This window comes from Sander lucioperca, chromosome 8 (assembly GCF_008315115.2).
Source record: "Sander lucioperca isolate FBNREF2018 chromosome 8, SLUC_FBN_1.2, whole genome shotgun sequence".
Taxonomy (NCBI): Eukaryota; Metazoa; Chordata; class Actinopteri; order Perciformes; family Percidae; genus Sander; species Sander lucioperca.
Window position 1 is genome coordinate 41,161,034 of NC_050180.1, and position 19,058 is coordinate 41,180,091.

The 19,058-nt window shown below is 43.9% G+C and overlaps 1 protein-coding gene across 1 annotated transcript; it reads left to right on the forward strand.

Annotated features, from left to right (window-relative positions):
* Nucleotides 1–15,041: 15,041 nt before the first annotated feature.
* Nucleotides 15,042–15,983, forward strand: LOC116046686 (olfactory receptor 1509-like). Its single transcript, XM_031295085.1, has one exon. The coding sequence runs from the start codon at nucleotides 15,042–15,044 to the stop codon at nucleotides 15,981–15,983; it is 942 nt and encodes a 313-aa protein (XP_031150945.1).
* Nucleotides 15,984–19,058: the final 3,075 nt, after the last annotated feature.

Below are 19,058 nucleotides of genomic sequence, written 5' to 3' on the forward strand. Positions count from 1 at the left end.
TTATGATTTAACAACCAAAAGAGACATTATTTTAAGTTGTGACCCGTGATGATTAACTGGGTCCCACCTGTGACGTTGGAGTGCTGTTTTTTTTGTTAATTCCCTGGGACTGTAATAAAATCCTTATTTTGTTTGAACATTGTGTCCTCGCACTGCTTGAGCTGTCCCCCGGAGAGCGGTGTAGCCTCTCATGACGTCACATATGGTGGAGATTGCAGGCACTCAAGCATTAATAGTGCATGTCAGAGGAGGATACTGAAAGTTTGATCATCCAGTTTTCCAAGTTGGCCGTAGGCTCCCCGCCCGTTAAAATGGAGGTAGTTTTGAAAGCCCTCGTTGCTGGCCAGCAAGCCCAGCTGCAAGCCAACTCTCTTGGAGGAGCAGAGGAGAGCCAACTTTCTGAAGGCAGAGGAATTACAGTTGCAGAGACGGATGGCTGACCAAAGTACCCGCCCAATAAAGGCAAGTGACTTTTTATCTAAGATGGGGGTCACCGATGACGTTGAGGCGTACCTACATGCCTTTGAAGCCACGGCCACTAGGGAAGCCTGGCCCAAGCAACAGTGGGTTGGCCTGTTAGCCCCCTTCCTAACCGGGGAGTCGCTGAACGCTGTCCGGGACCTGAGCCCCGACCAGGCAACCGATTATGATGCCCTGAAGTCTGAGATCCTCAGCAGGAATGGACTCACCAAATTTGGTATGGCCCAGCGCCTCCACAGCTGGACCTTCCAACCTGACCAGCCTCCTCGGGCGCAGATGCATGAACTTGTCCGGATCACGCAGAAATGGTTGGATCCGAAGAGGAATACGGCAGCGGCGGTGGTAGAGGCTATTGTGGTGGACCGTTACCTACGTGCCCTGCCCTATGACGCGAAACGATTCATCAGTCAACAGGCCCTGACCACGGCGGATCTGACTGTGGAAGCTGTGGAAAAGTACCAGGCCACGGCGGAGATGCTGCGTGCTTCCAGAAAAGACCCCAGGGGTGCGTCTCCACCACAGATGGGAGGGGCCCGTCCAAAGAACCCCAAGGTCTCGAGTCCAGCCACGTCAGGACCGAACCCGGCTCCAGGCGGAGTCAGAAACCAGGCAGGTCCAGGACGAATACAGCGGGAGAGTGAAACCCGACAGTGTTACCGGTGTGGGGAGATGGGACATATTGTCAGGGTGGGTAGGTGAATGGCGGACCCAAATAGCAGAGACGGAAGCAGAGGATAGTTAGATGATTTAATCAAACATAAAATCATACTAAACCAAAGGAGTCCAGGAAAAGGCAGGCAAAAGGGTATCCAAAATAAAGTCCAAGATAAACGTAGAAACACCGGAACACGAAGACTAACAAGGAAGACTAACACTCAGGAAAACTACTGGAGACGAAACATACAAACCCAAACGCATACAATGATCCGACCACAGACAAGGGAAAGACAGAGACTAAATACAAGAGGTAACAAGGCTAACAAGGGACAGGTGATACAACAGGTGGAACACATCAGGGCGGGGCAGAACAATCAGACAGGCGGGAAAACAGAAAACAGGAAGTAAACTGGACAAGACAAGTGAGAACAAACAGATTACAAAATAAAACAGGAAACCAAGCAAAACAGAGAAACAAGACTACACAATAAAACAGAACAAAATACCAAAACCCTGACAGTACCCCCCCCCCCAAGGGACAGATCCCAGTGTCCCAAAAACAAAACAGGCAGAAACAACCCAGGGAGGGCGGAGGGGGCCCGGAGGAGGGACGACCCCAGAAACAAAATAAATCAACCCCCGAAGGGCGAAGGAGAGTCCAGGGAAGGCAGAAGGCCACTAGGGACCAGGGAACAGAAAGTCACTGGGGTACAGGGAACAAAGAGAGACCGTCAACAGGGGCAGAGAGGCCTCGGCAACAGGGGCAGAGAGGCCTCGGCAACAGGGGGCAGAGAGGCCTCGGCAACAGGGGGCAGAGAGCAGCAACGAAGGCAGAAGCTTTCAGGCGGCCGAACAGGTTGGCGAAGGTAGAGTCCCTCAGGCGGCCAAGCAGGACGGCGAGGACTCCGAGGCGGCCGTTGACGAGGGTAAAACCCCTCTGGAGGGCAGCGGCGAAGACCAATCCCCTCAGGAGGCCGTCCGCGACGGCGAAACCCATCAGAAGGCCGGCGGCGAAGGCGAATCCCTTCTGAAGACTGGCGGCGAAGGCGAATCCCTTCTGAAGACTGGCGGCGAAGGCAAATCCCTTCTGAAGACTGGCGGTGAAGGCGAATCCCTTCTGGTTGCCAGGCAGGCTCAGCAGATGAAGGGTCAGCTGGGCTGAAGACAGACGACGGGTCAGCTGGGCTGGAGACAGGCGACGGGTCAGCTGGGCTGGAGACAGGCGACGGGTCAGCTGGGCCAGTGTCTGCCAACAAGGTAACAGGATCAGTAACAGACAAGGCAACAGGATCAGGAGTCGGCAACTCCGCCGACAGGGTAACTGGAGCATTAGTCGGCCGGACCACCGACAAAACACGGGGAGCAGGAGTCGGCCGAACCGCCGACAATACACGGGGAGCAGGAGTCGGCCTGACCGCCGACAGGACACGAGGGGCAGGAGTCGGCCTGACCGCCGACAGGACACGAGGGGCAGGAGTCGGCCTGACCGCCGACAGGACACGAGGGGCAGGAGTCGGTATTCGCGGTAAGAGAGGTACCGCAATCTTCTACTGGTTTTTCACCCTTTGAGCTCCTGCTTTCCTACAGACCCAGAGGACTGCTCGACATCGCCAAAGAGGCCTGGGAGGAGCAGCCATGCCAACGGCGGACACTGATCGAGCATGTCGGGGCCATGAGGGAGAGAATGAAGGCCATCTATCCCATGATGCGTGAACACCTGGAGACCAGTCAGCGGCAACAGCAAGCCTCCTACAACAGAACTGCTCAACCCAGAGAGTTTAAGTCGGGGGACAGAGTGCTGGTCCTGGTGCCAACCGTTGAGTGTAAATTCCTGGCAACATGGCAAGGACCATATGAGGTCATTGAACGGGTGGGAGAGGTAAACTACAAGGTGAGGCAACCTGATAGAAGAAAACCTGAGCAAATTTATCATGTTAACCTCTTAAAGAAGTGGCACGCCAGAGAGGCAATGTTCAGCTGTCTCCCCCCCACAGAGTCCAAGGAACCGGTGCGGGAAGAGGTTCAGCTGGGTTCAAATCTGTCCCCACATCAACGACAGATGGCCCTGGAGCTCATGGACCGAAACCGGGATGTCTTCTCCTCCCTCCCCGGACACACAGAAGTGGTCCAACATGAGATCCGCACCATGCCTGGTCGGACGGTGAACCAGCGCCCGTACCGCGTGCCGGAGGCTCGTAAGGTAGCTATACAGGAGGAGGTAAGGAAGATGATGGAGCTGGGAATAATCGAGGAGTCCCAAAGTGCCTGGGCAAGTCCCATTGTACTAGTTCCCAAACGAGACGGATCAGTACGATTTTGTAATGATTACCGGAAGTTGAATGAAGTGTCTGAATTTGATGCATACCCAATGCCTCGTGTCGATGATTTAATAGACTCCTTGGGGCATGCTCGCTTCCTAACCACTCTTGACCTCACAAAAGGCTATTGGCAGGTACCCCTGACCCCGGCGTCTAAGGAGAAGACAGCATTTGCCACCCCGGAGGGGCTCTACCAGTATACCCGGCTTCCGTTTGGTCTCTATGGGGCACCTGCCACGTTCCAACGCCTGATGGATCGTGTCCTTGCTCCCCACAAGAGGTACGCAGCGGCATATTTGGATGACGTGGTCATACAAAGTCCAGACTGGGCCAGCCACATACCTCGAGTACAAGCGGTGCTAGATTCGCTCAGGGAGGCAGGGCTCACAGCGAACCCAAAGAAGTGCAGGCTGGCCTTCAGTGAGACGAACTACCTGGGGTACACCATTGGGCGGGGGTTGGTCAAACCTCAGAAAGCCAAATTGCAGGCCATACAGGACTGGCCACGGCCCATCACCAAGAAGCAGGTGAGGTCATTTTTGGGCCTAGCCGGCTACTATAGACGTTTTATTATGGATTTTGCTACCAAAGCTAACCCTTTGACAGAGCTGACGACCAAACGCCACTCGCGGATGGTGAAGTGGAACCCTGCAGCGGAGGCGGCCTTCGTCGAACTGAAGCAAGCACTCTGCTCCAGTTCGATCCTGGTGGCGCCGGACTTCAAGAGAGAATTCATCGTCCAAGCGGATGCTTCAGAGGTGGGTCTGGGTGCTGTCCTCGCCCAGGCACATGACGGTGAAGAACATCCAGTTCTCTACTTGAGTAGGAAGTTACTTCCGAGGGAGAGGAACTATTCGACGGTGGAAAAGGAGTGTCTCGCTGTAACCTGGGCCCTGGAGTCCCTGCGGTTCTATCTCCTGGGCCGACGTTTCACGGTGGTTTCTGATCATGCCCCTCTACAGTGGATGGCCAAGAACAAAGAAACTAACAGTAGAGTTACCAGATGGTTTTTAAGCTTGCAAGCTTTTAACTTTTCTGTCGTCCATAGGGCTGGCAAGCGCCATGGCAACGCGGATGCCCTCTCCCGGCGTGATGCCTTCTTCTCGGCCTTTGCCCCGACGAGGACGTCGGTCTCGAGGGGGGGGATGTGTGATGTCACGAGAGGCTGTGTCCTGGAGGGACGTTACATCCCTTTGAAGTGGCTGCAATCACAAGCTGCTATGGCTCCATCTGCTGGTGCAGTCGGGAACTCCTCCACTCAAGACACTACATTCCCACACACAGCTGAGACTGATCAGCTCCTGATGAGCAGAAGAGCTGTTTAAAGCCTAGAGACACACTCGTCTGGGTGTGTGAGTTTTGGAGAGACAACTACAAGCTGTGCTCGCTGCAGAGGAATAGAAAAGGTGGAGAATCATTACCAGACGTCGGAAGGACTTACAGGCTGGATTGAAGTAAGGCTGAAAAGATTGTTTTACCTGAGGGAATGAAGATTATGATTTAACAACCAAAAGAGACATTATTTTAAGTTGTGACCCGTGATGATTAACTGGGTCCCACCTGTGACGTTGGAGTGCTGTTTTTTTTGTTAATTCCCTGGGACTGTAATAAAATCCTTATTTTGTTTGAACATTGTGTCCTCGCACTGCTTGAGCTGTCCCCCGGAGAGCGGTGTAGCCTCTCATGACGTCACAATATATATATATATATATATATATTATTTAAAAAAGGAGCATCTTGTTCAATTTTATTTGTCTGTTCTGTATGTTCAAAAATATAAAACAATATAAAGTTGATCTAAAAAAAAAAAAAGGAGCACAAAACGGCAAACAACCACTGGATGGGAAAATGGTATTTTACAACAACTTTGAATGCACCACGAGGCTGGCGAGGCGAGGCTGAGTCTGTGTTTTTCAGACAACGGCAGCTACAGTCTGGTGTTAGAATCCTCTCCAGTGAAATACAGTCACACTTTACACCGTTTAGCTGTCAGCACTTTAACCGTGTTTACTCCAGCTGCTAGCTAACGGTAGGCTAACGTTACTTGCTGCTAAGTGTAGTGTTGACTAGCTTCCCGTGCGGCGATGTTTCAGTTCCCTCTAACGTCCATTTTCAGAGCATCAGAGAGAAGTGCAGGCATTTAAGTGGCACCTAAATAAGGCACCGAAATCCGCGTTGCTATTCGGTCCGGTAGATAACGGTCGTTAAGGCACCGGTGCCGTATTAGCACCGGGTCTCGGACCCCATTCGAAACGGCGATTTTTGCCGAAAAGCGACTAGTTTACAGGTATGTACTACTCTTTGGCCGGCTTGCAAGCCCAAACAAGTGTGTGCAGCGTGCCTGTTGTTTAGTTTACGGTCTAGCTAGATCCGGTGTGGTGTTGTAGTGTTTCTAACGTTACTAGTTGTTGCAACAGCATGTGAAAAAAACTACAGTTTGCTAGGCCAAAAAGAACGTTAATCTCGCGATAAAAAAATTGACGCCGTTAAAATGGGTTTAACTGACAGCACTAGTTTAAATGCATCAATCTGGTGCACTTTGAAAAGAAATTCAGAGGTTAGACTTGATTATTCATATATCTATGGATGGAAATATTTGGGCTGTAGCCTGAACTATTTTGCACTTCAGAATTTTAACCATGCACACACAGGTGGAATAGTTTTTTTCTTCATATTTTTGCATTAATGTCACTAGGAAGCATACCAGTAGAAATATATATTCATATTTGTAAGTGGGATATATATAAGTAAGTGGGATTGTCTGCAATCTGGCAATATAATAACCATTATGGTGGAATACACTGGGTAAGCAATTTACAAGAAAATATCTGTGCTGACATGAATAGTTTACATGAGAATACATTATAAAGTTGTAGACCGTGTAGAAATTTTGTTGCAATTTCAAAACCGGATTACTCAGGGACCGCTTGTTGTACTGATGCATGTGTTGAGTGAAGAGTTTGTGAGATATTTCACAGAGTTATGGGTGTGCAGAGATTTATGCAGAATGCAAATATGATAACATTTCATGTAAGTTCAATGTTAATTTTCTTGCAATTTGTCACAGCAATGGGATTAACACTTTTGCATGCGCCATATCCATGTCACATTCTCATTAGGGGCTGAGCCCCCCTAAAGGTCTGATCCTAGAATCGCCCCTGCTGCTACTTCATACTTGTACTCCACTACACCTCAGAGGGAAATGTTGTAATGTTTACTGCACTACATTTATCTGACAGCTTTTGCTTTATTGCTTCAGGCTGGGCTTGTTTCTGCAACAGCTCATTGAGTATCAGATACAATGAAAACTATTGAGGAAATATTTTCCTTTGACATTGGTCCAGTATTAAAGAGATCGCTGCAGACATCTTTATGTGTAAAGTAATTAGTAACTAAAGCTGTCAGATGAATGTAGTGGAGTAAAAAGTCCAATATTTCTCTCTGAAATGTAACGGAGTAGAAGTAGAAAGTGGCATATAAAAAAGACTTAAGTAAAGTACAAGTACCTCAAATTTGTACAGTACTTTAGCACACTAATACATATGTACATATTGTTGCATAATCCTACCTTTAGAATTTTTTCTTTCTTGGTTTTCACCGCCGCAACCACCCTCTTTAAAACCTCGGCCCAATATTTGCATAGCGCGTAACATATGCAAGCATTGCCTTTCTGTGGCACTCGGATCCCTCATGTTCAGCTAGCTGTACAGCTGCATTTTTCCAGTTGCTATAGACTGCTCTGCTGCAGTGCAGACTTTATATCACTGTTCCCAAATAATTTGCACGACACAACACGATGCCTTTAGAGGGAGAATAAAGAAGCCATTTTCTTGGCTGCGTTTCACCATTTGCCAGTTTCCTTTTAAACAAGGTTTTGGAAAAGTACCTCTTTTGGTGTTTATGTTGTCTTTCTGAGGCAGCAACATCTGCGTCTTTGTTCTTCCAACTTTTAGGTCCCATTTTAATCCAATATGCCCTCATGTATTCATCACTTTTATCCCAACATGCAGGATCCGAGCTATTAGGTAGCAGGATTTTCTGGCCTCTTATTGTGTCCTCTCCTCCGCAGCAACAGGTGGAGGGCGGGCGGGGATTCTCTCCATCTCTGCCGGGGGCGCGGCTGACCCACGAGCAGGTGAACTGTGTCTGCAGCATGGTGCTTCGGGTGGCTGGAGTCTCTGACCTGGTCCCTCTGTCTTAGACTCCCTCCTATGATTGGATAGATGTGACCCAAGTCACATCTCGATCCAATCAGCTGCTTGTTTTTTTTTTTTTTTTAATGTTTCTTATGGGCCAATTAGGGTCTTTTTCTAGGGGCCCCTAGGCTGCAGCCTACACAAGCTTGTGCATTAATCCGCGCCCGAGAATAACATTGTGTTGTTCTATCCTATATCCAATATTTTCTATCTTTCTAAGCAGAGTTCCCATGCTGTATTCTGAAAAACTAGTCCATGCATACATGTTATTGTTGTAGCTGGACTATTGTAATTCCTTATTATCAGGTTGCTCTCTCTTACGACTCTCCATTTGCCAAAACACTGACGTGATTATTTATCAAGTGCAAATTTTTGTTTACTCGATAAAACGTTTGTTGTGTGCTTACATGGACTTCAATTCAATACTTTATTGCCATACAATACAGTTGTTGGCAGAACAACAGACAATCACAGCATACCAATTTAGACACATGATAAGAAATGAACACTTAACAAATAATACATAACTCCAATCCCTAAAACATTACATAAAATCCATTAATAAAGATATTATCAGGCAATACTTCATACTTCAACACGGCACTACAGCTCTTCTGATAGAGGTGTGTTTACAGAGAAACTACATTCTCTAACAACTGCTTGCTTGTTCTGCCATCTAGTGGTTTCTGCATGTTTCTTCTATTTGTAACAGACTTAGGAAATAAACCATAGTTTAGTGCAGCATTTTTTTCCCATATAGGATTTCATGCACATATTGTAATCAACCGGAAACATGAACTACCGTAATGTATCTATAATGAGGAATGAAGGGAACTATCAACACTAAAGGAAGCGAAACATAAAAACATAAAGGGAACCGGAAACATGTGACTTGACAGGGTTTTCTTAGGTTTGTAAAATTATGCCATTCTGTCTGACGAGGACTGACGATGTCATGAGATGGTTATCATATACAAGGGAAAGCAAGTGAATTAGTTTATGGTTTTGGTAAAGGACTCATTCTTTGATTGGCTGATAAAATGTTTCAGAAAATACAACAAAACTATTGAAAAAATGTCAATTAAGTCACTTCTGGTGTGTGTGTGTGTGCGTCTGTGTGTGTGTGTGCGTCTGTGTGTGTGTGTGTGTGTCTGTGAGTGTGTGTGTGTGTGTGTGTGTGTGTGTGTGTGTGTGTGTGTATGTGTTTCTGTTTGTGTGTCAATGTGCATTATATTGATGTAGGATTTGAAATCTGTCTTGTTGTTTTGTTAGATGTTGTCATGTTTTTTACTGTTGGATTTAAATTGTGTCCTGCCTATGAATGAAGGAATGGAGGAAGGCCAGCTCTGTGGTGCGGGCTGGAACTGGACAGTCTGGAGTCATAGGCAGAGAGGAGGGTAAGAGACAAAATCAGAGACATCTTAGTTAACCCCTCTCACCCCTCCGTGACAAGCCGTGGCAGATGGGCTGCTCATTCAGCCACCGGATCATCCCACCCAGATGTCATCACTCTGACCAGCCAGCTTCAGATATCCAGATATCCAGACGTGTTCAGATTTCACTGAGTTATGACTCAGTGAAGGTGTGTGAATTCTGTCACAAACCGCAGCAATCGCTCTCGAAATGTTTTAAAGCATCTTAATCCAGCATTTCTTAAACTATGGTCCGCGGACCAGCACCGGGCCGCAGAGGAATGCCTGCTGGGCCGCGGGACGTCCCGCGAAATGAAAAAACAAAACTGTAGGCTATTTTTAGTGAAACGTGTGTTGCAGCCATATACTACTAGCCTAAATAAAAGACGCTGCAGCAGGTCTGCTGTAGCTGTTCAAAAAAAACCTCCAATACCCAGAAGAAAACTGAACTGTCACTCAATCACTCTGAGAAATACAAGAGAAGCTCTGATACCGTTCTTTCACTAGCCCACTAACATTCTATCCAGCTATTAGACATGGCCTGCTCTAAGCAAAAACAATGAAAATGGCCAAAAAGAGCAAAGTGCTGCAAAGCAATCTGACAGACAACGAAAGTCTACTGAAAGCGTCTTACCTTCCTCCCATCACATCTCCAAATCCAATGCTCCTTTCACTATTGGTGATAAACTAGTTAAGCCCTCAGTTGTGGATGCTTGATGTGAGGTTTTAGGCCCAGCTGCTAAATCCCTCTGTTTAATGACACTGTTTCACGTAGAATCCAGGATATGGCCGCTGATATTGAGTGTCAAATGTTAGACAGAGCCCCTGCATCAGATTGGTTTACCATCCAGTTAGATGAGACAACTGACATCTCAAACACATCTATGCTCCTCATGTATATCCGCTATGTGCATGATGGTAGTTTTAACGAGGACTGTCTCTCTTGTAAAATGCTGCCCCAGGTGTTGTGGCGCGAATCAAACAGGTTTCTCCATCTGTTCAGGCAACTCACTGTTTCATTCATCGCGAGGTGCTGGCATCCAAACACATGTCACCTGAACTGAATGAAGTACTTAACACAGTGGTGAAGATAGTCCACTTCATTAAGGTGAACACTACCAACTCTTGCATTTTTGCGGCCTTGTGTTAGGAGATGGGGGCTCAACAATGTCACTTGCTTTCAGTGCAAGTTCAGCATTGTCAAAGTTAGGCTACTTGAAGTAATTTATTTTTCTTCATTCTATCCCTCTCCCTTCATACCAACATACCCTCTATCTCTGTTACACTGAAACACACACACACACACACACACACACACACACACACACACACACACACACACACACACACACACACACACACACACACACTGAATGTCAATTATGTGTGAGGTGAAGCTGATTAGTTTCTGTCATTTACTGCAGTGAAAGAGGAGTTCCATGATGACAGGACAGACAGACCAGTCGATGAAAATGACAACAATAAAGAGACAGACAAATGAGGATGACGACAGAGACAATACACAGACAGACAAATACACATGAGACGTCACAGAGACAGAATTCCTTAAATGTCACTGTAAATAACTGATTAAATGTTTCATATAATGAACAAATAGTCTTTCTTTCCCCCGGAAAAAAAATACATAAGTGGGCCCCATTACTGGGCCTTGGCACAAAAAAGTTTAAGAAAGGCTGTCTTAATCAACTCCATTATCTGTTTGTCATTGAGTATGTTTACATGTACACTAATATTCCACTATTATTCTGACTATAGGCCTATTCACATGGGATTAGTATTACCTGGTGACCTCTGGTCACTTGGAATAATTACGGAGGTTGTCTGTGATCTTAATCCTGTGTGAATCGGCCATGTCTGTAATTTTTGGTAAAAATGTTGCAGAACACCGAGGTCCTGTGATAATATTAGTCCCGTGTGAATCAACACGTCTGTGATTTGGTGTGGTCGTATATCATTTTTTCAAGGTTTTTGTTTCCTGTGCGCCTTTTTATCCCTCTCGCAGAGACAGATATGGGATTGCAGGCCGCCTTTCATGGCCAACCTAACCGACCTTTTCAAGTAGTTGGTTAAAGGAATGAAAGAGGGACGCTGTGTTCACACGCTCCAACAAGTCCTCCACCGCTGGAACACTTTGAAATATTCCTGTTTTACAAACTGGAATACTATGTGCATGTAAACGTAGTCACAGCTTCACCTGCAAAAACCTCACAATGTCTTTGCTTCATGTCTCTCCCTTTGTGCCCCCATTCAGTTAGTTTAAAGGCCTCTTCTCTAAATTAAACAACCCAATATGTTTGTAGTTGTGTTCCAGAACGATGCATCAAAGTGTTTTCTGATCTGACGGCGCGATCAGCAGGACGACAGTTTGTCAGTGCCTTCCCAAACTGTTAAAAAAAGAAATTTGCCTTTTTTCTCTGGCACTGCTGGGGTTAAAGAAATAGTTTGGATTTTTTGAAGTGGGGTTGTATGAGGTACTTATCTGTAGTCAGTGTATAGTTTTTTGCAGAATCTAATTATACTTATGCAAAATATAATCAGAAAAGTAAATATGAAGAGGTTAATTCCTCGACGCAGAGGCCCAGGGTTCAAATCCGACCTGCGGCAGGTTTCCTGCACGTCTTTCCTCTCTCTCTCCCCTTTCATGTCTAAGCTGTCCTGGGGATTAAAGACAGAAATATGATAGATAATATATAGAGCAGTATATAGTCATTAAAATGAGCACTACCTTTACCAGCTGCAACATTAAAGTCATCAACACACTAATGCAGCAATAATTAGAATACTAAAATATAATATATATTATTCTGCAGAATGAGTACTTAAATTAGGGCTGTGCAATGAATCAAATTTTGATTCCGGCTACTAACGATCACAAAAACAATGTTATCTAGAAAAACTATTATTTTGCACATTATGTTTTGCACTAAACTCTTATTTTGTCTGAATGACCTCCAGAAGGTTAAATCACTTCTTTTTTTTGTCATTTAGGTCTTTATTGTGACACCCCTAGACTTTATTATATTAAAAGGTTCAAACAGGAAAAGTATGAAGGGATATTTCACAGTTCAAGGTGTTTTCACTGTTGATTTGTTTCACTGTTTCAATGAATGTAACATCTTTTCCAAAAGTCAACGAGTAACCGTGGTTATAATAATGATTTCAATATTGACCAAAATAATTCTTTCCATAATCGAGCAGCCCTATTTTGAATGCAGGACTTTTCCTTGTAACAGAGTATTTCTACACTGTGGTACTTTTATTAAAGTAAAAGTTCTGAGTACTTCTTCCACCTCTACTTTTGTGTGGTGTAGTTTAACAGTTTATTATTAAAGTCAGCAAAATGACTCAGTGATGTCACTTTAATAACTCATAAATCAAACTTTTCATTCATAGGAGAAAAAGTATGTGTGTTTGTGATAACTTGTTTCTCAGTTGTCCCCTGAGGCCGTCACACTGTGACCACTGGGTGATAATTATCTGGCTGAAGTCAGGCCGCCCCCCCGAGGCCTGGCATGTTGTTCATCCGCGCTAATGACACTCATTACAGTCTCCTTACATCAGCAGCAGGCTTCTGTGGACGCCATATTGGTGTTATCAAAATAGATTGCATCATACTACACACACACACACACACACACACACACACACACACACACACACACACACACACACACTAAAAAACAATCCCAACTTTTCTTTGAAGATTCACTTTCTGAGGACTTTGTTACCATACTTTATCCTCTTTGACCTCCTATAACATTACGAAGGTTTATTAAGATCATTTTAAATTAAAAAGAAATTACAAAAAAGGTGGAAGGGGGTAAAATTTGGAGAACACCCCCAGAATTTCCAAGATTAAAAACCTAAATGCAAAGGCTTTGTAGAGTTCGGCTTAGACCCCACATGTGACAGATGTAAACAAAGCCCTGCAAACCTATTACACATGTTTTGAACATGTCCAAGAATACTTCATTCAGTTTTTTTCTTCTTTTTTTAAGATTATTTTTGGGGCTTTTTCCCTTTATTTGTAGTGACAGTGGATAGACAGGAAAGGTGGGAGAGAGACTGAGGATGCAGCAGAGGGCCACAGGTCAAACTCAAACCAAGGACTCAGCCTACATGGTGAGCACGCTCCTACTGGGTGAGCTACAGGTCGCCCCCCCGGCAGTCAGTTTTCATTACTCTTTCTGAAATACTAAAGGAGCCAATTGATCCATCCCCTCTCACTGCTCTGTTTGGTGTTATATCACAGGATATTTGTCTAAGGGTGCTTTCACACCTATAGTTCGGTGGATTCGGTGCATTTCGGTTGCATTTTTCATTTGGTTCGGTTTGCGTTCACACTGAAGTTTGTCAAACTCACCAAACACTGTAAACACACGTCACGCAGTCGTAACGGTCTCTTGTTTATTGGACAGAATATCTGAAACACAGCGACACTTCTGGTCTCCGAAAATAATGGAACACCACATTTATAACGTCTTGGGTTTTCTGGTTCTGATTTATTGTTTTTAATATTTTAGAAGAAGGTGAACAATGAGCAGCTGACAGACAGTGAGAGTAGGAAAGAGAGATGATGATGTCACACAGACGACCAGCGATGTGGTTTCTATACACTAACACAGGCTTTTCAGATGTTATGATGAAATCTGTGACCCGTCAGAATGTGTTAATGTAGCGCCGTCTACCTGCCGCAAATCATTCTGTCACTTCACAGGAAAAATCTAACCTGGGTAGATGCCTTACTAAAACTATATAAAAGTGGTGTTCTTTTCACTGTTAGTGTAGTTTGCTGTTACAGGTCATTGAAGACCATTGCATGAAAAATGACAGCATCAGGAACATTAAAAGGTTACATATAGTCACTTTAACCAAGTGTATATCTGCCTGTCTCATTGTCTGTCCCTCCTGATTTGGGTTGTTTTGTATAGAGGCTCGGGGTTCAGATCTGGTTTCTTGCATGTCTTCCCTCTCTCTCCCCTTTCATGCTGTCCTGGTGATTAAAGAAAAATATATCGAAAAAATTATCTTAAAAAAAAGGATATCTCCTCGGCCTTAGCAGTCTGGGCTCGGTTATAGCGACACACACTCTCTCTCACACACTCACACACACACACACACACACATACACACACACATACACACACACACACACACACACACACACACACACACACACACACACACACACACACACACACACACACACACACACACACACAGGAGTAGTCAGTGTGTGACACAGCGTAGCTCCCTTTGGACCCTGTGTGTACAGGTTGCTGCTCTCAGTGTGACAGAAAAACAGGATAAAGTTCAGCTGCTGCCTCAGTCAGCTGTAGGTCAGGGGGGGGTGCTGTGTATTGTTTTAAAACCTATGTTTACATATACTGATGCAAAGACTGTTTTCTGAATATCTTTTTGACTGCTGGACAGACCACAGGACACATATGAACACTATATACAGTATATTGTTTCAGCTGATTATATCAGCTGTTATAAGACACAAAAGTGGACAACTTCACTACGCTAAAAGCTTTTCAGAAAGGTTGAATGTAATTGCAAATATTTCACTTGTGGAAAAGAACCTTTTGAATGTCTGTCATGTATGAGCCTTGTTAACCTGGATACATCTCTTTTTCATTCATTCAACTGTAATATTGTTCAATGAAAAATGTGAGGTTGCTTGTTCATTTAGTTCATGTGACACTGACCTTTTTCCTTCCATGTCTATTTTTTGAACATGTCTTTCTGAACTATCTGAAATGTGTTATTTATGCAGAATATTATCAGGCACAATTGTTAGAAATGTGCAGTTTATGCAACTTACATGAATGCAGGTTTATTGTAAGTGTTGTCTACTGTTAAAATAGGACATTTTGATGAACATATTTTATTATAATTTACTGTATCTCAATCTGTTTTCACTTCTCTTCTTCCAGCTCTGCTGTTGGTCAGACATGAAGAGCAACAACAGCCTGAATCCTTTGTATTTTCAGTTCACTCTGTTTGCAGACTTTGGGCCCCTCAGATATCTGTTCTTCAGTCTGTGTCTGTTGCTCTACATGACTATTGTCTCTGCTAACATTGTCATTATTCTGACAGTCTGTCTGGAGAAGTCTCTGCATCAGCCCATGTATATTTTTATCTGCTGTCTGTCTTTTAACTCTCTGTACGGCTCAGCCGGCTTCTTCCCCAGGTTTCTGATGGACATTCTGTCTGACACTCATTTGATCTCACGTCCATTATGTTTCATTCAGATATATGTTATTTACACCTATGCATCATGTGAGCTGACTATCCTCGGCATCATGGCCTACGATAGATTTGTTGCTATTTGCCAGCCTTTACACTATCACAGTAAAATGACATTTAAGATGGTAACACATCTTGTGATTTTTGCCGTGCTCTACCCTGCATTTGCTGTGGGTTTCATGCTGTATCTTACTGTTAGATTACCGTTGTGTGGCAACAAACTGAACAGAATTTTCTGTTCCAACTGGCCTTTGGTTCTGCTCTCCTGTGTGGACACAACTCTGAACAACATAGTAGGTCAGTCTCTTGTGATTACAATCATCTTCATCCCCCTGTTCTTTGTCCTGTACACCTATCTACGTATTCTGCTTGTTTGCAGGAGAAGCTCGTCTGAATTCAGAGGAAAGGCGTTACAGACCTGCCTGCCTCACATCATAACATTTATGACCTATTCTTTATCCATCTTCTGTGAGCTGTCATTGACTCGATTTGAGGCTGATAAAATGAATCCGATCATCACAGTTGTTTTATCTTTAGAGTATTTGATGATCCCCCCCATTAATAACCCTCTAGTTTATGGCCTGAGTCTGCCTCAAATCAAAGGAGTGATTTTTAGATTTTTTAAGATTCCTGCTGCAAGAATGTAAAACTTAAAATGTACATTTAGCAAACCATATGTTGCTAAGCTAAAATGTCTAAAATAAGATTCTAGAATACGTTAAATGTATTTGTCCATATATCTTGTTTGCTATGACATAACTTTTAAGGGGGACTTTGAAACTCATATTGTGGGTTTAAATTAGTCTCCTGTTCATAAAAAAAATCTATTTCTCACACATTAAATGTTAAAGCACATGTTAGAAAGAATATTATACGTTGCTTTCTTTAAGCCGATTAAAGGCCAATAAAACTTGGGCAATTGATATCATAACCTAGAACAGTTGTTTCCAAACTTTTTCACATACAGTAAAGGAAACCTAAACTGGCACAAATTAGGCCAGGGGACCCCATTTGACAAGATTTTTCCTTTAGGATATTTTATTAGAATAAGTGTATTAAATCCATGATTAAAATAGTCACAATAAATTATGTCATGGTGTAACTAATGGATAGAATTATAGTGAAAATAATAATTTTCCCTTTTGCTGGGGACCCCATGGAACCCCCTCAGGGACCCCTTCAGATCCCCAGACCCCACTTTGGGAACCACTGACCTAGATCAAACTAGAAGTGATAGGATTTTAGGTGTGTTTGATGGGAATTTGGTCTCACAATATTTTACATTGTATGTTACACTGTTCATTCCGTTTTACTATTATTCTGTGGTTTGTTGTGAATGAGTTGTCCTTTTTTAGTCATGATTATAATGATTTTTTTTTTTTTTTCCTGTTGTGTTTTTTAAGTGACAGGTACTATAAGATATTTCTTCTTCCTGTTCTTTTTTTTTTCCTAGATGTATTGTAGATGTAGGATATTGAATAAACAAGATGGCCTATGAGTATGGAATCAGATTTGTGTCAATAAAATCAAACAAAAGTTAGTAAATATCAAACAAAAATAAGAATTTTAGAAAGAGTAAAACAAACTCAAGCATAAAATATCATCTGAAAATAAAGTAGAAATACAATTCTGGTGTTTGTCCTGGCTGAAATCAATTAGCATCAGCTGCTAACTGAAGGTCCGTCTACCCACAACCACAATCTTTCCCTAACATTAGCCAACATGCTTTTGTTGCATTAGCCTAGTCAGACATTGCTAGACCCATTTCCACAGCGCTGTGGAGTAAGGTCTGGCTACACCACGGATGAATTCTACGACAAACGCTCTGGGTTATTTGCATTTCTCAAAGAAGCTCAACGCCAGGCCAATACAAAACGTAAAATAAACTGGACGGATCCCGGTGACCCGGAGGACAACACAATTAAGACTATCTAGGCCTTAAAGTGGCTATATGTAAATTCATCTCAAAAGTCAATGGAAAGAACAGAGTTGGGGATTGCTCTGGCTTAAATCAAGTTGCTACAGCCACTAACTGAAGGTTGTGTCTGCCAACCCACAACCACAACATTTTCCTAACCTTAAAGGGATATTTCACCGCTGGAAAGATGAATATGTTTTTAAATTGTGTCATTTATATAGTAGAATTGTGAAATAATTTTAGAATTTGGTGCCTTCTAGACTGAGAAGAGCCAGAAAATGTATTTTTGGCTCATGTGGATGAAAGACAACAACTCCCAGAATGCACTTGCTTCGCTACGAGGCCACTCCCAAGCCACACCTACCGGTTACAGAGGTATCAGAGGGAAATAGATAATACATACTAATACTAATACATACTCTAATGGAGCAACAGTAAGGACTATAACATTAACCACAACCAATATGAGTTTGAACTTTTAATTAGAAAACATAAAATGAACAATTTTACACTCATAGCTCATCCAGACCTTCAGCAATTTCTTTATAGCCGCAGTATTGCCTGTCAGGAGCTGGATATCTCTGTCTGATGTCCTGAACAACACAGGCAGGCAAAACAAGACGATAGGCTTTCCCCATTGCAGCTCGTACAGGTAGCCACAAGCATCGGATTCGTGAGCTGCGTAGTATCTGGGTGATACTACAAAAGGGGGTCCCGGTGAAGAAGATCGTTTCTTTCACCAAATCTGCAGAGGGTAAAATGACCCTGTTTCTCCAAGTTGACTCTGACAGAGCTCTGAATCCAACTGCCGGAGGGAGTTTTTCTGGTTCGTTAAAACACGGGCGCGTGTTTTAACTCGCTTTCTGTTCATCGCGGAGGATTCGCCGAACAAACTAAGCGAACTACACATTCAAAAGTAATAGGGATCATAGTGTTCTGGGCAGATTAGAAGAGGGTGTGTTTTATTAATGAGGAATTTGCTGTTGTTGCTATTTGTGTTACCATTAATGTGATCTGATTAATACAGTGCCATTGCTGCACGTTTTGTTGTTTTTGTTTTTATTAATCTGTTTGGCTGTGAGTGTATCTCTGATCCAGATATTGTTGAAGTTGTGTTGAAACTGTGTGAACTGTAGCTTTTACTCCCCGCTGTGGGAAGTTTAACTACTGGACAAGTGGAGCCATAATCCTGCCCTCCGTCAGTCAACTACGGCGGTGATATAGCCAAAACACTGCATATCATCCCCGTGGAACAGATGAGGGTGTGATTATCGTTACCACGGAGTCAGCTGTGCGCTCGCAGAAAAGAGCGGGGAAAATAACCCTCTCTCTCGTTAAACAAAACCTCAGATTCTGCTGTAACGTCGAGTTAAGTTAGAATCTCGAGTAAACGGAGAGAGCGATTATTTCCAACCCACAGAGATCAAGTGTTTTCTTTCTTTCAAGTATGTTTTCTTTCCTCTTTCACTAACTGCTCACATACATACATGTACGGACATACACTCGCCCAAGTGAACAGCTGGCCAACAGCGAGTCAGTAGTTTAGTGTGTGGGTCCGCAACTGCGCTTCTTGGAGCGTCTTTTTTTGTAAGCAACCCGTTAGGTGGAGAGCTAACGGGCCAGCTTAGTCACGTTGCCTTGCAATGCAGCCCACTACCGCCCTCTTGAGGTTAAATAGCTTTTGTGCAGCTAACACATAGCCTAGCTTCAAAGAGCTAACGGCTAATCTGGGCGTGACCAAGCAACCCCCGGGTTTCGTCACCCCCCTCCTCCTCGCACTCTCTCTCTCTCTCTCTCTCTCGCG